The 20558-nt window shown below is 42.8% G+C and overlaps 1 protein-coding gene across 3 annotated transcripts in view; it reads left to right on the top strand.

The window, feature by feature from the left end:
- LOC126263052 (uncharacterized) overlaps positions 1-15908 on the top strand; it is a 553641-nt gene extending 537733 nt beyond the window's left edge. For 2 of the 3 annotated variants that reach the window (XM_049960027.1, XM_049960028.1), the window contains exon 2: positions 15063-15908. In XM_049960027.1, coding sequence (XP_049815984.1) covers positions 15091-15462 — 372 coding nt within the window. In that variant the 5' untranslated portion in view covers positions 15063-15090 and the 3' untranslated portion in view covers positions 15463-15908. Of the gene's footprint in view, positions 1-7757; positions 7866-15062 lie in introns of those variants that run through there. The other variant, XM_049960029.1, reaches the window with a different exon arrangement.
- The last annotated feature ends 4650 nt before the right edge of the window (positions 15909-20558 follow it).

Here is a 20558-nt window from a genome sequence, read left to right as displayed (position 1 = left end):
GACCACTCGTAAGCCTTCATTAAAATAATCGCTGCCCTAATTACCGCTCTCATTTGTAATGTTTCGCTTTTATTGCGCCTGTTCTGGTCGTGCATTAAAAACTCGTTATAGTTATCAGTGAGGCGAGATGTCTGCAGCTGTGTGATTTTATGTGTTTAGTAGTCGTAAGACGTTTTTAGTTACAGACCTTGAGCTAAGCGGCGGACCAGACAGCGAGAGTTACTGTACTCGGAATGCCCATCACCAGAAGATTTCTTCCATTCCCTGGACTATTCTTTGTGGTATTTCGGGACTACTTCGAAAACGAAATAGTAGTAAAGGTATTAACGTTTGTTGGAGCCAGGCATTAAACTGGTTCTGTGCGGTATCTCGTGTCCTCAAGTGACCATGTTCACTTGCATATGACAAGATCGCTGCTGTACCATTATCTTGGAAGAAATTTTGTTGCAACTATTTCGAACAGGAAAATATGTTATATTTATTGACGACAGCTGTTTCTGTTCTATCCCGTGTCCCCTCATTCTTAACTGACAGATTTCCGTTTGTGGTAGGTACGAAAGTCACGTAAAACAGCCAGTGAAAATAAGGAAAGTAAGGTAGGGTGGTGTCTCTTCATTAAAGAAGTCAAACTCCGCTGGACAAAGTTTGATTGGTAGAATGACGGGAAACCGGGTGGAACGGAGGGAGGAATCGAGCAGGAACTTATTGAATAAGAAATCAGCTCATCATTGACACAAACCGATGTACAGAAATCACATGAGACTTAAATGAAGAGATTCGGGCTAGAATTATATCCTAGATCGTTCATAATGGAACTCAAATATCTTAACCACTGTGTCACAACGCTGAATTCGCCTGCCCGTGTAAGGAAAAATCGTTAAACTGGGATTATATGATATGGCTAAAGACCACCATCTGACATCCAAGGGTCCACCATTCCCCACAGCAGGAGACTACGTCATCCCCTTTGATAACAGTTGGAGGAGGATACAAAAGAACTGCCTATCCCAAGGAAGGATGCTGGTACCAATGCTGTACCATACCAGCAAGTACCAAATGACATCAGCCAATTCATATACGCTGACGGTACAGCAGTGGCAGCTGAAGATTCGGGATTCTCAGAGGTGGAAGAGAATCTGACACACAATTTGAACTCACTCTACTTCTGTTACGATGCTGGCCACCTGCAAATAATCACCAACGATACGTAGTTCTGCACAGCCACACTCAATAATAGTGTGGCATGCCGAGACTCATTGTGATGTGGCAAAGCGAACGATTCCATCACTGCTCACAGTCGAAATATCTAGGCGTGGCCCTGGATCACACCTTGACGTTTAAAACAGCATTGAATGACCGCCAGAGCCAAGGTTTGTACCACGAACCACATCATTAGGTCACACTAGTTGGACATGGTGTGCCGATCTACGAGTGTTGCGGATGTCAGTTACGGCACTTTGTGTCTCTGCTGGCCATGTGGCCCGCATTTGCATAAGGGCAGAAGGTGGACGTTACAGTGAACGTGCGAATTGCAATGGGATGCTTGAAGCCAACACTAGTGCAGAAACTCTACCTGTTCATTGTCATTGCCCGCCCCCCTCCTTCTCCTCGCTCGCGTGCGCCTGGCCACAGGGTCAGATGTGGAGAGGACGAAGATGGGAACTGACTGCTAGCAGCCAATGCGCGGATCGCTGTCCGTCGGGAAACGCCTGCGATCCAGCTGAAGTCTCTTGCAAAGATCGTAGGCCCTCGTGGATGCCCACTAGAAGTACCCAGTGGAAAAACGGGGCACACAACTGGATGATTGGACATCCTTCCAAGAGCTCTTTGGAGAACTTTGAACGGAGATGGGTTTGGGACTGGCAAGATACAAGATTTGGCCCCCTGATGCAGTGCCACCTTCTGGGTGAACCTTGCTTATTAGAAGATCTTTCTAAAGTTAATAACAAGGCCATTTAGCCAACAATATTCTGGGAAAAATTAGAAAACCAATTTGTTTGAACGGACAGGGAGATAAATAAAATAGAATAATCAGGAATAATGTCAGAGACTTAAAATAACACCGAGAGCTCGGTTTCACTATGTGTTGGTTAATATTATCCCTCCATTTCCGTTTCTGTTTCATTCGCGTTTCCTTGCCTAAAATTTTTATCCAGATCATTCTCTCACCGTCCACTGGTCAGACTGATCATTAGTCATGAAAACTCTGGTGAAATTTGCAAAACAGGTGCTGTTTATCTGTTGTATAAGCATAAATGTTACTCTTTTTGCTACTATGTTTTTGTTTTTTAACCAAACACGTCTCATCTGAGTATTTTAGGCGTATTCAATGGCTTTTATCTCTTCTCCTTTAAGTCAGGTGCAGCACTTTTGCCATCAAACTTCGATGTACAATAATTTCCGCTCAGCTTTATTTCGGTATACTGCTTTTGTAGCATTTGAAATTGCTGATAATAAACATTTATGCAGGGAAAATTCCGAATGGTTGCAGATATCATCAATATAAAGATATAAAATAACGAAGTTTAGGCTTTAATATCCTTTCGACGTCGAAGTTATCAGATATTGGAGCACAAGCATAAATAGGAGAAAGTTGGTGATGGGAATTAGCCTCTTCATTTTCAAGGGAACCGTCCTGGCATTCACTTTAATCGATTTAGAGTAACCACTGAAAACCTAACTCATAGTGGTTGGACTCTCGAAAGTGTGTCCAGTGTGCCAATCAATGTGTCACCGCTCTCGATGTGAAGTACACACCTGTGATCTGAAAGCTACCATTAAGTGCCATATTAAGCGGTCTCATAAACCCATTGTTGTAGCCAGTGTCTTAAGGTTTCTGAGTAAAATTTAAACGTCTGCCCGTTGAGATATCTCTTTAATTTACTTGCAAGCTTCCTACGGATTAAAGAAAGTTCCTTTTTGTACTCCATCTCAGAACATGATCCATTGTAAATTAGCCTGGTACACACACTTTAGCAGTAATTCGGGACAGGTAGTACAGGTTACATAATAGTTTCTTTTGTAGACAGTAGACAGTCTTCCTGCGACATATTTATGAGCTAAAGCATGCCACTTGATGTATTAATAAATTCAAGTTTTCCCTTAATTTTATATGTCCCAAGAGACGTCATTTTTAGATAAATGTAACGATATTGCTTCGATGGTAGTAATAACGTTAGTTTGATGCATTACATTTGATGTAACACACTTATATTTGTATTAAATTATAGAGTCGCTTGCCTGTGCTCCTACCAATAAACTGAAGCTGGGACCTTTACCATTGATTTAACATGTGGTCGTTCTTCGTCGTATTGTTCAGCACTGCTTGTATAAAATGACTAGAGTTATGACTTATTGATCAAAGATCGAAACTTATGTTAACCGCTAATGGATTAATATGTAGAATAATACATTTTAATCATGTACCGCACTCGTTACCTCTGCTGTCGAGTTTCAAGCCATGTGAAATCTCTCTGAATGTCCACGTAGTACTAAGTCGAAATAGTTGCCTCTAGAATACAGTACGTAACTCATTGTCTTGGACCATGAATTTTGGGATACCCCCTAACACGAATGCAGAAATTGCTTTTCGCTCTTTGATTATGTGTGATTTTTCTCTCATTTTCTTCCATCATCTATGGTTTGACATACTCTGTCTCATTATTTGTGCAATTCCTGTATGGCTTCAATTATTCTGTAGAAACGCGCTTTCTTTTTGCAGGTGCGTCGGATAAGAAGCTGCAATGTAACAACTAAAACTTTCAAAAAGATGATTGACGAAAGCGCTAAAGAATTCAGATTTCCCTCTAAAATACTCTCCCTGATTTTCATCAATATCTGAAACTTAACTACTACATCAAAAAAATGCTTGTATTGTGTATAGGAAGAGAATGCATGTGCGATGAAAGTTGTCGAGAACACCAATTTTCATTATAAGATGTTATTCGTAGCTGTTGTTTAGCAGTTGCTGTGTGTATTCTTTCCACCAAAATAAAAATCAGTCGTCAGCTGCACAAAAAATTAATTACACGTTACTTCAACAGATTAATCGGTCAGCTTCAGAAGTTCAATACATGTTTAAATCATAGGTAAGCCGATGTCAAACAAGGATCCGACGGTAAAGGTTCCCTCAATATATTAACTAAAAACATTTTTTAAAAACAAATGTAGAATAATCGAGCATCAGCGAAGTATGAAAAGGTTGTTAAAAAGAATGTATAATAGTTGAATATCAGAAAAATCACATGCCTTCGTTGAAGAACGATAAACTGTGACACTTCGGAAAAATTTCATAACATTTGCGATGGATAGCAACCAGCTAACTGAAAATTTAATGAATTGATGACGCTTGTATACAAAGCGGGACGCTAACATCCATAGAACCTTTAAAAACTATATAAAGGTTGTGAGACGGGCTAAGCGTGTAAGAAGGTAGTAATACATTACATTAAACGCTCAACGCCTAGTCAAGTATAAATATACAATTACATGCGAAGACGCGCTAAATAAAAGGTGGGTAAAGAATTCGCCAAGGACCGATTGAGTAACAGCAATTCATTTTACTTTCCACTCAACTGGGGACTAGGCCGGCAGCCGGACGCGAGTTTGCAGAAACGCAGGGAAAGTCAGCTGCACCCAGATTACGAACTAGGGAAGCGGAGGGAGCCGTTCCCAGCATTGTTAACTTGAGTGCAGCCGACTTCCCTTGGGTGTTTCTGACGTTGAACTATTGTACATACGTTTTTTACAACCTTTTTATACTTCCGTGATGGTCAGCTGTTGTTTTTTAACAACCTTTATGTTTCTTACTTAATATGTTTACGACGTCTTTAAGTCCGATCCTTGTATCTATGATTTAAGCCTGTTTTGATATCCTGAAGATGATAGATTAATCTGTTGAAACTGGTAAAGAGAAATTAAAATTTTTGTGCAGCAGAAGACTGATTTTTATTTTGTTGAAAATCTTCCTTTTAGCGTACACTTTATACAGTATATGGGGTAACCATGAATGGTTTTTGCCTTCATATCTAAAGTTCAGATTGTCAGTAATATGCCCAAAGGCTGTTTCGTGAGCCCGTTGGCGCGCGCGTCTTTGTGTGTGTGTGTGTGTGAAGTACACACGTTATCAACTTTATTAAAAATTAGTTTTCATCTGCCTAAAAGAGTTCACAAGGTACATTAGCCATTTTCTATCTTTTTCACTGGGTCTTGTAGGCATATTTCTTTATTTATTTATTTGGGTGGGAACCACATTCTGCCGGATACTTTCGTGGGAAGCAAGAACAATTAGGAAAATGCACAAGACATATATTATGAATATGCCTTCCTGTCGGCACTTACTGATCAACACTCAGCCCCCGTAAGTCCAACAAAACCTCGTTTTTCTCTTCCTTTAGGTATATTTGGATTGGTTTGTACCACAACACTCGGTTGAGTTCCTAACGAAGCATCCAGTCTGCTACGATCCTAACTCGGTCTAGCTGTAACTACACTTTTCAGTTGAGTCACCTGAGTACAAATAAGAACTCCACAAGTACACTGCCATTTTATACCTTGTGTAGGCGATACTACTGCCATCTGCATATGTGCATATCGCCATCCCATTACGTTTGACACCGCAGTATATTACGTCGAGTCCGGCCTTTCTATTTGTGGACACAACCACAGATGGACAGGCGGGCAGAAGAGGGCCACTCCAAAAGCAATGCACACTATTTTTGTAAAAATACAGTTTTTATTTTACATGTGTGAAAGTTTTTGTGTGTAGATATATCCTTCCCGCTTGTTTTCAAACTTAGTTCAACCTGTTCCCGTGAGTGGCGCCGTCACAGCATGTCTTCAAGATGGCTGCTACACTTGACGTTCGTCAGAAGCAACGTGCGGTCATAGAATTCATGTGCTGTGAAAACGAGACAGTGGGAAACATCCACAAGAGACTGAAAAAGATGTATGGAGATGCTGCTGTCGATCGCAGTACAGTTAGTCGGTGGGCAAGCAGGTTACGTGATGAAAGCGGGCACGGCAATATTGAGGATTGTCCTCGCAGCGGCAGGCCTCGTTCTGCACACACTCCAGGCAATGTGCAGAGAGTTAAAGAATTGGTGACTGTTGACAGACGCATCACAGTGAACGAATTGTCACGCTACGTTGGGATAGGGGAAGCAGGTGTTTGCAGAATACTGAAAGTGTTGGCGTTAAAAAAGGTTTGTGCAAGGTCGGTTCCCAGGATGTTGACAGTGGCTCACAAAGGAACAAGAAAAACGGTATGCAGCGAACTTTTGGAACAGTACGAGAACGATGGAGATGGATTTCTTGGAAGAATTGTGACAGATGATAAAGCATGGCTCCATAATTTTTCACCAGAGACAAAGAGGCAATCAATGGAGTGGCATCATGCAAATTCACCCAAGAAAAAGTTATAGCTACGGTGTTTTTCTATTCCGAAGGACTCTTGCTTGTGGACATCATGCCAACTCGACTGAATCGTGTTCGACCACATCGGCAAAAGCAGGATGTTTTGCTGTTGCATGACAATGCACGGCCACATGTCAGTCAAAAAACCATAGAAGCGATCACAAAACTCGGATGGACAAAAGCAGGATGTTTTGCTGTTGCACGACAATGCACGGCCACATGTCAGTCAAAAAACCATAGAAGTGATCACAAAACTCGGATGGACAACACTGAAACACCCGCCTTACAGTCCTGACGTGGCTCCATGTGACTGTCATCTCTTTGGGAAACTGAAAGACTCTGTTCGTGGAACAAGGTTTGAAGATGATGACTCCCTTGTGCACGCTGCCAAACAGTGGCTCCAACAGGTTGGTCCAGAATTTTACCGTGCAGGTATACAGGCGCTAGCTCCAAGATGGCGTAAGGCAGTTGAGAGGGATGGAAATTATGTAGAGAAATGAAAATATTGTTCCTAAGGGATGTATCTACACACTGTAAAACTTTCAAACATGTAGAGTAAAAGATGGATTTTTTAAAAAAAGTGTGCATTTCTTTTGAAGTGAGCCTCGTACCTCAAAATTTAACCTTGTAATGCAGTTCCCCACTGTGGTGAACAACTGTTATTGTTGCTTCTTTGGAATTTTTAATCATCCCTGTGGCTGCAAATGCACGCATTCCACTCCAGTAGGTACACCCTTCTGGTGCTGTGTCCTGCATGCATTTGCAGCCTCTGGACTGATTGAAAACGACAAGGAAGCGACGTTAACAGCTTCCACTACAATGGACAATTGTGTTAACTAGCTGTGATATTACGCACGGAAGTTTCCCTGTGCGATGATAAAACTGAGGAGCGGTGCGAATGGAGAAACGTTTTTAGCTGTGCAGAGGTCTCTGCGGGTTGTTAACAGTCCGCAGTTCGAGTCGACGGGGGGAGCGAGGAAATAAAAGAGGCGCTGCTGGCAGGCGTGTGTCGCCGTAAATTACCCCTCCGTGTTGAACACGCGGCCCCGCCGTGTCCGCGTAATTGGCCGGACTTGTCGGCTACCGCTGGTTAGTCACACAGGCCAGCCCGCATAATTTCGACGCCGCCTCCAGTGGCGCAGCAAAGGCCGAGCGGAAAAAAGGAAATGCGAGCCCGCGGTCTGTCTTACACGCGTGACCGCCCGCACACGAGGGAGATTCGCTATAGCCAGTTGTCGGGCTACCACTTGGCACGAACAATTTGCATCATGACTCAACACCTTTGTCCTCAGTCACAACTGAGGAGGCAGAAGTTTCACTTGGACACAAATTACGATCTTCTCTAGTCTTGTCTGCAATATCCCTGATGCTAACTGGTGTTACCATCTCGACAGCCTTGTTACCACAGAAAACTTTCGTTTAAACAATCGCTGAAATATACAGCCTGTACGGTAAGTACGTACGGACTTCAGAAAGTAAGTTATCACATGTCGTCCCAAGCTAACAAGGGGACCAAATGGTTCAAATGGCTCTGAGCACTATGGGACTTAACATCTTTGGTCATCAGTCCCCTAGAACTTAGAACTACTTAAACCTAACTAACCTAAGGACATCACACACATCCATGCCCGAGGCAGGATTCGATCCTGCGATCGTAGCAGTCGCCGGCCGCGGTGGTCTCGCGGTTCTAGGCGCGCAGTCCGGAACCGCGCGACTGCTACGGTCGCAGGTTCGAATCCTGCCTCGGGCATGGATGTGTGTGATGTCCTTAGGTTAGTTAGGTTTAACTAGTTCTCAGTTCTAGGGGACTGATGACCTAAGATGTTAAGTCCCATAGTGCTCAGAGCCATTTTCGTAGCAGTCGCGCGGTTCCGGACTGCGCGCCTAGAACCGCGAGACCACCGCGGCCGGCAACAAGGGGACCATCAGACTTGTTAATCACAGATTTTGATAAGTCTTGAGTATGTTGTAGAGCAACTGTTCTGAGTACATGGCGAGCGACTTTTCATTCGACGGCCCCCTATTACCGAGAAGATTTTATGCGATCTCCTACACTGATGTGACGATGATCACGGGGTACCTCCAAATATCGTGTCGGATCTCCTTTTGCCCGGCGTAGTGCAGCAACTCGACGTAGCATGGACTCAAGTCGTCGGAAGTCTCCTGCAGAGACTTTGAGCCAAGCTGCCTCGATAGCCGTCCGTAAGTGCGAAAGTGTTGCCAGTGCAGAATTTTGTGCGCTAATTAACCTCTCGATTATGTCCCTTAAATCTTCAATGGGATACATGTTGAGCGATCTGAATGGCCAGATCATTCGCTCGAATTGTTCAGATTGTCATCCATATAAATTCCATCTTTGTTTGGGATCATGAAGTCCATGAGCGTACGGCATTGTGGGCCGGGAGTCCCCCAGTCGGGGAAGTTCGGCCGCCGAGGGCAAGTGCTTATTACATTCGACGCCACATTGGGCGACTTGCGCGCCGGACATGGGGATGAAATGTTGATGAGGACAACACAACAGCCAGTCCCTGAGCGGAGAAAATCTCCTGCCCCAGCCGGAAATCGAACCCGGGCCCCTTGGCGTTACAGGCGGTAACGCTACCGCTACGCTACGGAGGCGGACATGAAGTCCATGAATGGCTGCAAATGGCCTCCAAGTAGTTGACTATAACCATTTCCAGTAAATGGTCGGTTCGATTGGTCTAGTGGACAGCCCACAACATTATGAAGCCACTAGGCCTCAATTATTTCCTGGATATATTCCAATTTCTGTCTTCCTCTACATTTTAACCCGCTACGGCTCTCTCTATTAACATTGATGGTATCAAATGGTTCAAATGGCTCTTAGCACTATGGGACTTAACTTCTATTGTCGTCAGTCCCCTAGAACTTAGAATTACTTAAACCTAACTAACCTAAGGACATAACACACATCCATGCCCGAGGCAGGATTCAAACCTGCGCTCGTAGCGGTCGCGCAGTTCCACTGTCCATGTCACACTACCATACAATGCTGTGCTGCAAAAGTACATTCTCGGAAATTTTTTCCTTAATTTAAGACCAATATTTGAAACCAACAGACTTCTTTTGGTTATGAATACCTTTTTCGCCAATGCTAGTCTGCTTTTTATGTCCTCTTTGCTCCGTCCGTCATAGGTTATTTTGCTGCCTGGGTAGCAGAATTTCTTCGTCTACTCCGCCATCCCCAATTGTAATGCTAAATTTCTCGCTGTTCTCGTTTCTTCTACTTCTCATTACTTTGGTCCTTCTTCGATTTTTTTCTCAATCCATATTGTGTACTCATTCTATTCCCCACGTCCACCAGTTGTTCTTCACTTTCACTGAGAATAGCAATGTCATCAGCAAATCTTATCATTGACATCCTTTCATCCTCAGTTTTTATCCCACTCTTGATTCGTTTCTTTTATTTTCCTCGTTGCTGCTTATATATATAGATTGAACAGTAGGGGCGAAAGACTACATCCCTGTCTTACACAATTTTAACCCGAGCACCTCACTGTTAGTCTTTCACTCTTATTGTCCCCACTTTGTTCTTGTACATATTGTACATTACGTGCCTTTCCCTATAGCTAAGCGCTTTTTCTCAGAATTTCGGACGTCTTGTTGCCACTTCTCCCAATGATTTCAGAATTTCCAGTGGAATATTATCCATCCCTTCTGCCTTATTTAATATTAAGTCTTCAAAAGCTCTTTTAAATTCTGATTCTAATACTGGATCCGCTATCTCTCCCCTGTCTTGTCCTGTTTTTTCTTCTTTCACGTCGTCAGACAAGTACAGGGCTATTACAAATGATTGAAGCGATTTCATAAATTCACTGTAGCTCCATTCATTGACATATGGTCACGACACACTACAGATACGTAGAAAAACTCATAAAGCCGCACTTCAGGTTTCTGTTGCCAGAGCGCTCGAGAGCGCAGTGAGACAAAATGGCGACAGGAGCCGAGAAAGCGGATGTTGTGCTTGAAATGCACTCACATCAGTCAGTCATAACAGTGCAACGACACTTCAGGACGAGGTTCAACAAAGATCCACCAACTGCTAACTCCATTCGGCGATGGTATGCGCAGTTTAAAGCTTCTGGATGCCTCTGTAAGGGGAAATCAACGGGTCGGCCTGCAGTGAGCGAAGAAACGGTTGAACGCGTGCGGGCAAGTTTCACGCGTAGCCCGCGGAAGTCGACGAATAAAGCAAGCAGGGAGCTAAACGTACCACAGCCGACGGTTTGGAAAATCTTACGGAAAAGGCTAAAGCAGAAGCCTTACCGTTTACAATTGCTACAAGCCCTGACACCCGATGACAAAGTCAAACGCTTTGAGTTTTCGGCGTGGTTGCAACAGCTCATGGAAGAGGATGCGTTCAGTGCGAAACTTGTTTTCAGTGATGAAACAACATTTTTTCTTAATGGTGAAGTGAACAGACACAATGTGCGAATCTGGGCGGTAGAGAATCCTCACGCATTCGTGCAGCAAATTCGCAATTCACCAAAAGTTAACTTGTTTGGTGCAATCTCACGGTTTAAAGTTTACGGCCCCTTTTTCTTCTGCGAAAAAAACGTTACAGGACACGTGTATCTGGACATGCTGGAAAATTGGCTCATGCCACAACTGGAGACCGACAGCGCCGACTTCATCTTTCAAGAGGATGGTGCTCCACCGCACTTCCATCATGATGTTCGGCATTTCTTAAACAGGAGATTGGAAAACCGATGGATCGGTCGTGGTGGAGATCATGATCAGCAATTCATGTCATGGCCTCCACGCTCTCCCGTCTTAACCCCATGCGATTTCTTCCTGTGGGGTTATGTGAAAGATTCAGTGTTTAAACTTCCTCTACCAAGAAACGTGCCAGAACTGCGAGCTCGCATCAACGATGCTTTCGAACTCATTGATGGAGACATGCTGCGCCGAGTGTGGGAGGAACTTGATTATCGGCTTGATGTCTGCCGAATCACTAAAGGGGCACATATCGAACATTTGTGAATGCCTAAAAAAACTTTTTGAGTTTTTGTATGTGTGTGCAAAGCATTGTGAAAATATCTCAAATAATAAAGTTATTGTAGAGCTGTGTAATCGCTTCAGTCAATTGTAATAACCCTGTATTCCTCTCGCACGGGCCTTCGATGTACTCTTTCCATCGATCCGCTTTCCCATCTACATTTAACAGTGGAATTCCTGTTGAACTCTTCAAGTTAACGCCCTTGCTTTTAATTTTACGGAAGGTCGTTTTGACTTTTCTATATGCTGAATCAGTCCTCCCCATAATCATTTCTTTTTCGACATTTTTCATGTAGCCATTTCACCTTAGCTTCCCTGCACTTCCTATTTATTTCATTCCTAAGTCCCTTGTATTTCTGTATTCCTGAAATTCCCTGAACATTTTTGTACATTCTTCTTTTGTCGACCATCTGAAGTATTTCTTTCCAGCTTCTGTGATTGCCGTCTGTAGAGATGTCCATTCCTCTTCAACCGTACTGCCTACTGAGTTGTTCATTGTCGTAGTTTCTATAGCCTCAGAGAACTTCAAGAGTATCTCTTCATTCTTTAGTACTTCCGTATTCCACTTCCTTGCGCACTAAATCTTCCTGACGAGTCTCTTAAACTTCAGCCTACTCTTCATCATTAGTACGGGTGTGAGTCAAATTAAAACCTTAAATATTTTTTTAAGTATTGTGTATTGTGCAGAAGTGGTAAAAAGCTGTATCACTTTTCAACATAATATCACCCACGCTCAATGCAAGTCCTTCAGCGCTTACAAAGTGTATAAATTTCTTTAGAAAAAAATTCTTTTGGTACTCTGCACAACCACTCATGCACCGCGTGGCGTACCTCTTCATCATCAGAACGGAACTTCTCTCCTCCCATTGCGTCTTTGAGTGGTCCAAACATATGGAAATCACTTGGGGCATTCAATTTCCGACTAGACATTATCCGTAACATTAAGAGTGCACACACAGGTGTGTACGAATGAGGAAACAAAACTTTGAGTTATATCTTATCACATGTTGAAAACAGTTTGTTGATACCTAGTATAGTTTTAAATATATTAAAGTCTTAATTTGGAAGATAATTTATGGATACCCTGTACAACTTCCCTGCTTTTTGTAAAACTGACGGCGAGGAATAAAACAAAACAGCACATTGTTGTTTAGAGGATGAGTGTGTATGGGAGAAACAATTTGTGTAATGGTTTACATGCCATACTGTCGTATTTGAAAGTGACTACGAGAAAGAAAATGAAACCGCATGTTTTCACAGCACACCATTTTCATTCTCGCAGTCGCTCGTAACAGAAAACTTGAACATATTAGTTAAGAAAAATGTATAACCAATGACTTCTGTATGTTTGTCAAAGTATCGTGTAAAAAATTTTAGCCGCCCGCTGTGGCCGAGCGGCTCCAGGCGCTTCAGTCCGGAACCGCGCTGCTGCTACGGTCGCAGGTTCGAATCCTGCCTCGGGCATGGATATGTGTGATGCCCTTAGGTTAGTTGGGTATAAGTAGTTCTAAGTCTAGAGGACTGATGACCTCAGATGTTAAGTCCCATCATAGTGATTAGAGCCATAAAAAAAAAAAAAAATTAAGGGAAATGAGTCACCAACTTTTCGAGATTTTCGGTAACTACGCTAAACAACGACTAGTCTTTATATAGTAGTACAGATAGTAAAAACAGTGACTTTGCCAGCGTGTGTACTACTTTTCTTACGGTATTGTAAATAATTAGTTGTTGTTGTGGTCTTCAGTCCAGAGACTGGTTTGATGCAGGTCTCCACGCTACTCTATCCTGTGCAAGCTTCTTCATCTCCCAGTACCTACTGCAACCTACATCCTTCTGAATCTGTTTAGTGTATTCATCTCTTGTTCTCCCTCTACGGTTTTTGCCCTCCCCGCTGCCCTCCAATACTAAATTGGTGATCCCTTGATGCCTCAGAATACGTCCTACCAACCAATTCCTTGTTCTAGTCATGTTGTGCCACAAATTTCTCTTCTCCCCAATTCTGTTCAATGCCTCCTCATTAGTTATGTGATCTACCCATCTAATCTTCAGCATTCTTCTGTAGCACCACATTTCGAAAGCTTCTATTCTCTTCTTGTCTAAACTATTTATCGTCCACGTTTCACTTCCATACATGGTTTCTTTACAAATTGTAAATAGCCTTTCGCTCCCTGTATTTTACCCCTGAAAGAGTATTCCAATCAACATTGTCACAAGCTTTCTCTAAGTCTACAAATGCTAGAAAGGTAGACTTGCCTTTTGTGAATCTGTTCTCTAAGATAAGTCATAGGGTCAGTATTGCCTCACGTGTTCCAACATTTTTACGGAATCCAAATTGATTTTCGCCGAGGTCAGCTTCTACCAGTTTTTCCATTCGTCTGTAAAGAATTCGTTTTAGTATTTTGCAGCCGTGGCGTATTAAACTGATAGTTCGGTAATTTTCACATCTGTCAGCACCTGCTTTCTTTGGGATTGGAATTATTATATTCTCCTTGAAGTCTGAGGGTATTTCGCCTGTCTCATGCATCTTGCTCACCAGATGGTAGAGTTTTGTCTGGACTGGCTCTCCCAAGGCTATCAGTAGTTCTAATGGAATGTTGTCTACTCCCGGGGCCTTGTTTCGACTTAGGTCTTTCAGTGCTCTGTCAAACTCTTCGCGCAGTATCCTATCTCTCGTTTCATCTTCTTCTACCTCCTCTTCCATTTCGATAATATTGTCCTCAAGAACATCGGTCTTGTATAGACCCTGTATATACTCCTTTCACCTATCTGTTTTCCCTTGTTTGCTTAGAACTGGGTCTCCATCTGCGCTCTTGATATTCAGGCAAGTGGTTCTTTTTTCTCCAAAGGTCTCTTTAAGTTTCCTGTAGGCAGTATCTGTCTTACCCCTAGTGAGATAAGCCTCTACATCCTTACATTTGTCCACTAGCCATTCCTCCTTAGCCATTTTGCACTTCATGTCGATATCATTTTTGAGACGTTTGTACTCCTTTTTGCCTGCTTCATATACTGTATTTTTATATTTTCTCCTTTCATCAATTAAATTCAATATTTCTTCTGCTGCCCAAGGATTTCTACTAGCCCTCGTCTTTTTACCTATTTGATCATCTGCTGCCTTCACTATTTCATACCCCAAAGCTACCCATTCTTCTTCTACTGTATTTCTTTCCCCCATTCCTGTCAATTTTTCCCTTATACTCTCCCTGAAACTCTGTACAACCTCTGGTTCTTTCAGTTTATCCAGGTCCCATCTCCTTAAATTCGCCCCTTTTCTGCAGTTTCTTCAGTTTTAATCTACAGTTCATAACCAATAGATTGCGGTCAGAGTCCACATCTGCCCCTGGAAATGTCTTACAATTTAAAACCTGGTTCCTAAATCTCTGTCTTACCATTATACAATCTATCTAATACCTTTTAGACATTTCTTACAATATTGTTTTCGAGTGATTTGTAATAAGTTTTCTTACGGTATTGTAAATAATTAGTATTGACAATAAAATGATAAAATACGTGTTAATTTTATGAAATCGTGAAAAAACGCGAGACGAAAAAGTGTGAAAAATATGAAATATTGTTCTGTAGTGTTATAAAGTCTTCAGCGAAGAAACTTACAGTGCCCCTTTTTGTTGCAGGTAACAGCAGAGCTTAATAGCGTAGACTATGGATAGGGTTCCACTCAGCAGAGAGACTGTGGAGGCGATAAAGACGAAGCGGCAGCTGGAGAGGGCGTGGGAGGAGTACGGAGACCCGGAGGATAAGCGAGCTTTGAACAGGCAGAAGAAGCTGGTGAGTCGCTTGGTGGCAGAGGACCGCGGGGCGCACATGCAGGCGCTCGAGGATGAGCGGCGCGAAGCGGCCGCCAGGAGGGCCAAAGCCGACAGGATCCGCAAGATGGTGGCGCGCACCGACGACGACACGCTGTGCGAGTTCGCCGACACCATGTGCGGCGTCGTCCAGATGATGAAGTCTCTCGCCGTCGGCAGCAAGAGGCAGCTCGGCGGAGGTGGAGGCGGCCGGGCCATACAGTGGTGACAGTCTCTGTCCAGTCTTGGGCAGAACAAGCTCAATTTTTTCATTTTTTTTCTTTTCTTCTTTTTTCAGTGCGGGTGGGAAGTAGAATTCATGTTACAGTGTAATAGGCTGCTTAGTGCAGTTGATAAGTGCTGCAATAAACATTAGCTTGGTGAATACTGTATTTAGACTTGACTAAGGTCAACATACCATTCCATTTACTTGATCTTAAGTGTATTGCATCTAACTCGTATCAGTTTCAGAATAAACCAAAGGGCTTTGCATATAGTCAGGCGCATATTACAGTTTTCGTACTAAACGCTGATGCTCTGACTGGACAATAAATTAGTTTTCTCGCGGCTTGCACCGTACGACCAGTGAATGTACTTTTATTTCTTCTCGTGTATCACTAATATCTGTCCAGTTTGTTCTGTTCGCAGTGTAGAAAACCAAAAAAGTCAATTCGATTGGAGATGCTTTTCAATAAACTGTTTAGTTTCTGATTATGTTTATTTCCTTTTTCCTCAGTTTTCTTTCCAGTATGTCTTCACAGATTAAAAAAAAAAGTAAATAAATAAAACTAATCCGTTCTCTTTGTCAATACAGAAATACCAAGGCAGATCATTTTTAATTTTAGACATAACGTCAATGGAACTACAGCGATTTCTATGTCTTCATTAAAATAAACTGTCTTGATAGTGTTTTTTAACGTTAATGTTGTTAATGCTTTCGGTCAATAGACAAATATGAGATTTCCTTACGCCATGTAAGCATTGTAGGTGGTGTTTTAATATGTTTCTTCGTTGTTACACCTGTGATATCTTATTGTCACTTAGTTTTAACTTGCTTTTAGCTTTTAAAACAGTAAAATATTTCTGGGTGTTTTTTAATTCTTTTATTTGCTGCCGGCCGGGGTGGCCGAGCGGTTCTATGCGCTGCAGTCTGAAACCGTGGGACCTCTACGGTCGCAGGTTCGAATCCTGCCTCGGGCATTGATGTATGTGATGCCATTAGGTTAGTTAGGTTTAAGTAGTTCTAAGTTCTTAGTGCTCAGAGCCATTTGAACCATTTTTTTATTTGCTATGAATACGTCTTACTAAATTACATTCCACTGTGAGGCAGAGGGGGTGTAACTTAAAGTTGGCAACTGCCAAACCTCTGCTGTTGTTACCATTCGGTGTTACCTTGTGGCCCTTGTCACAGCTTCCTTTAGTGAAAGACATATTGAAGTTTCTTTTTTCACTTTTTATTGTATTTTGTCGTTACTTTATCCTGTGACCTCTTATTGTCTTTAAACCTTGACTGTTGATGTTTTACTGACCAGAAGCGCTAAGAACATTACTGTCATATTTGAGGGATGTGCTGCAGCTTATATAAAGTGTAGCTCGTAAAGGTGTGCTTGCACATGTGCGCCTTGCGGCGTTCCCCATACCGAAGTAGAGGTGCTCAGTGTGTACACAGGTGTGAATGGAATCACTTGCACGTACATGTTGAGAAGTAGGCATATAACCTACACGCGCGCCTCTGCTTAGCGTGTGGGGCAAGCACAGTCGCACGGAGACTAGGCGCAAGGCACACTGTTGTACGAGGGTGAGTCAAATGAAAACCTTAAATTTTTGATAACAAATCGAAATTTCGCGCCGTTATCCTGTAAGTTGGTAAGCGTGCTACAAACAGCGTACAGAATGGCCTCTAGGTGGCAGCATAGTGCAGATGCACGCATACTGTCGCAGTATCAGTATAAAGATGGCCGCCCCACTTGCGACTTGCACCAGGGAAGAACAGCGTTCTGTTATTCGGTTTTTGCGTAGTGAAGGTGTGAAACGTACTGAAATTCATCGACGAATGAAGGTTCAGTACGGTGATGCATGTTTGTCACAGCAGCAAGTCTACGAAGGGAGTAGGAAGTTCGCAAATGGTGTGACTTCAGCGGAAAATGCTCCTCATCCAGGTCAGGCACAACGAGTTGTGACTCCACAGAACACTGCAGCAGTTGAAGTCATAGTGAAGGAAAACCTCCGAGTGACACTGAATGACATTGCAGCATGTTTACAGATTAGTCATGGGTCAGCACACAACATTGTGCATGATGTGCTCCAGTTTCATGAAGTGTCTGCAAGATGGTTGCCACGGCAGCTGACTCCTGAAATGAGAGAACGACGTGTTGATGCTTGTGAAGAACTTCTTCGGCGCTTTGAACGAGAAGGTGATGGCTTCCTTGCAAGAATCGTTACTGGAGACGAAACCTAGGTTCACTTCCATTTTGAGTGTCTTCCTCATCCACCATTCTCACCAGACCTTGCCCCAAGTGATTTCCATATGTTTGGAGCACTCAAAGACACAACGGGAGTTCAGAAGTTCCGTTCTGATGAAGAGGTACGCTACGCGGTGCATGAGCGGTTGCGCAGACTACCAAAAGAATTTTTTCCTAAAGGAATATATGCACTTTGTAAGCGCTGGAGGACTTGCATTGAGCGTGAGGGTTATTATGTTGAAAAGTGGTACAGCTTTGTACCAGTTCTGCACAATAAATAATATTTAAAAAAAATTTAAGGTTTGCATTTGACTCACCCTCTTAAATGCATCTTATTAGTCGCCAGGCACATTTTCTATAGTGTTCAGATAGATATTTGCAGTGTAGTTTTTGCAGTGTGTAGTTGGAGTCGGCTCAAACAAATACTGTTCATAACGTCTTTCATGCGACACTCACAAGGGAACCTCCCCATCGCACCCCCCTCAGATTTAGTTATAAGTTGGCACAGTGGATAGGCCTTGAAAAACTGAACACAGATCAATCGAGAAAACAGGAAGAAGTTGTGTGGAACTATGAAAAAAAGGCAAAATATACAAACTGGGTAGTCCATGTGCAACATAAGCAATACAAGGATAATGTTGATTCAGGAGTGCCGTGGTCCCATGGTTAGCGTGAACAGCTGCCGAACGAGAGGTCCTTGGTTCAAGCCTCCTCTTGAGTGACAATTTTAGTTTATTTTCGCAAAGTTATGATCTGTCCGTTCGTTCATTGACGTCTCTGTTCACTGTAATAAGTTTAGTGTCTGTGTTTTACGACCGCACCGCAAAACCGTGCGATTAGTAGACGAAAGGACGTGCCTCTCCAATGGGAACCGAAACATTTGATCCCAAGGTCATAGGTCAACCGATTCTTCCACAGGAAAACACGTCTCATATATTCTATACGACACTGGTGACGGCATGTGCGTCACATGACAGGAATATGTTGTCGACCCACCTAACTTGTACACTTGGCGAATCGGTAAAAAGATTCTTCTACCTTGCCCGATTTAGGTTTTCTTGTCGATGTGATAATCACGCCCAAAAAAGTGATCGCATCGGACGGACGGACGGACAGATAATAATTGTCTGAAAATAAAAAATTAAAACTTTTCACTCGAGGGAAGACTTGAACCAAGGACCTCTGATTCCGCAGCTGCTCACGCTAACCACGGGACCACGGCGCTCCTGAGCACACATTAACCTTGATGTTGCCTATCTTCTCGTGGACTAATCAGTTTGTATATTTTGCTTATTTTTTGCATAGTTCCATACAACTTCTTCCTGTTTTCTCGATTGATCTGTGTTCAGTTTTTCAAGGCCTATCCACTGTGCCAACTTATAACTAAATCTGACGGGGGTGCGATGGGGAGGTTCCCTTGTCAGTGTCAACGGAAAGCGTCGGTTTGGTTTCCGTTGCAAACAAAAGGATTTTTAAAGCGGAACTTTACGTACCCATTCGATACAATGATCACAAATTAATTTAGTGTGATATTTGTTTTGTAGAAATTATGAACAGTAACAGCTAAACACGAAGAATAACCACTACTATATCAGCGAAAGCATCGCCTTTGCCAATGCTGACAGCTACCGTCATGCATCAGCACTGCTCATTCGCTACTGGAGTATTGGTTTATCTTCGTGTATTATTGTCCCTGCTAATATACGAGGTATGTCCACAAAGTAAGTTTGATTATATAAAATAAACATGTACAGATAAAGAAGAAATATTTATTGTACAAAAATCTACAACTCTTAAACTACTTTTCTAAATATCTTCCGAAATTTTGTAGGCACCTGTCAGCGTGGCACAAGTTTTTGTATGCCTTCTTCATAGAAGGTTGCCGCCTGTGTGTTCAAAGATGTGGTAACATGTTCTTTCAGCTCGTCATCATCGTTGAAGTAACAATTTCATGAATTAGTGATCGTGAGATTTGCGGAACTTCCGTAGCAAGGGCACTAAATAAAAACTTACGGTTGCGATTAATCTTCTCTTCAGTTGTGTGAACCAGTTCATCAGTAACCACAGACGGGCGCCCACTGCGTTCTTCATCGTGCGCTTGATTACGTCCTTCATTGAACGGTCTGACCCATCTTCTAACCACTGAATCACTCGTAGCATTTTGTCCGTAAACCTCGCAGATTTGCCGATGAATTTCCTTTGGTTTAACTTTCTTTGCTCAAAATGGCTCTGAGCAATACGGGACTTAACATCTGAGGTCATCAGTCCCCTAGAACTTAGAACTACTTAAATCTAACTAACCTAAGGACATCAAACACATACATGCCCGAGGCAGGACTCGAAGCTGCGACCGTAGCGGTCGCGCGGTTCCAGACTGAAGCGCCTAGAACCGCAGGCTACACCGGCCTTTTAACTTTCTTTGCATTTAGAAAACGAATCACAGATATGATTTCTCACTCGGTGGCATTTTCAATTACGGCTGACATTATAAAGAACCACTACAAAGCACAAGTCAGCAGCGATCTGAAAATGGCGTACATGTCTTCCCCTTGAGTCGGAGCAACTGCCACGCATGCTCGGAACTGCGATTGTCGCGCTGCCGCGGATAGAAATAGAAACGGAACTTACTTTGTGGTCGACCCTCGTATATAGATGAAACAAATATCGCTCTAGGCTAATTTGGGACCATTCTGTCGAATGGACAAGCAAAATTTGCTTTAAAAATCATTTTGTTTGTAACGGGAAGCGAACCGACACTTGCCACTGACACTGGGCGTCGCTTGAAGACGTGATCAGCAGTATCTGTTTGCTCTGAGTCCAGCTACACATTGTAAGGGTCTTACAGGATAAGTTGTGCTGTGAA

This window comes from Schistocerca nitens, chromosome 6 (assembly GCF_023898315.1).
Source record: "Schistocerca nitens isolate TAMUIC-IGC-003100 chromosome 6, iqSchNite1.1, whole genome shotgun sequence".
Classification (NCBI taxonomy): domain Eukaryota; kingdom Metazoa; phylum Arthropoda; class Insecta; order Orthoptera; family Acrididae; genus Schistocerca; species Schistocerca nitens.
This window is presented reverse-complemented; position numbering and strand designations above follow the sequence as displayed.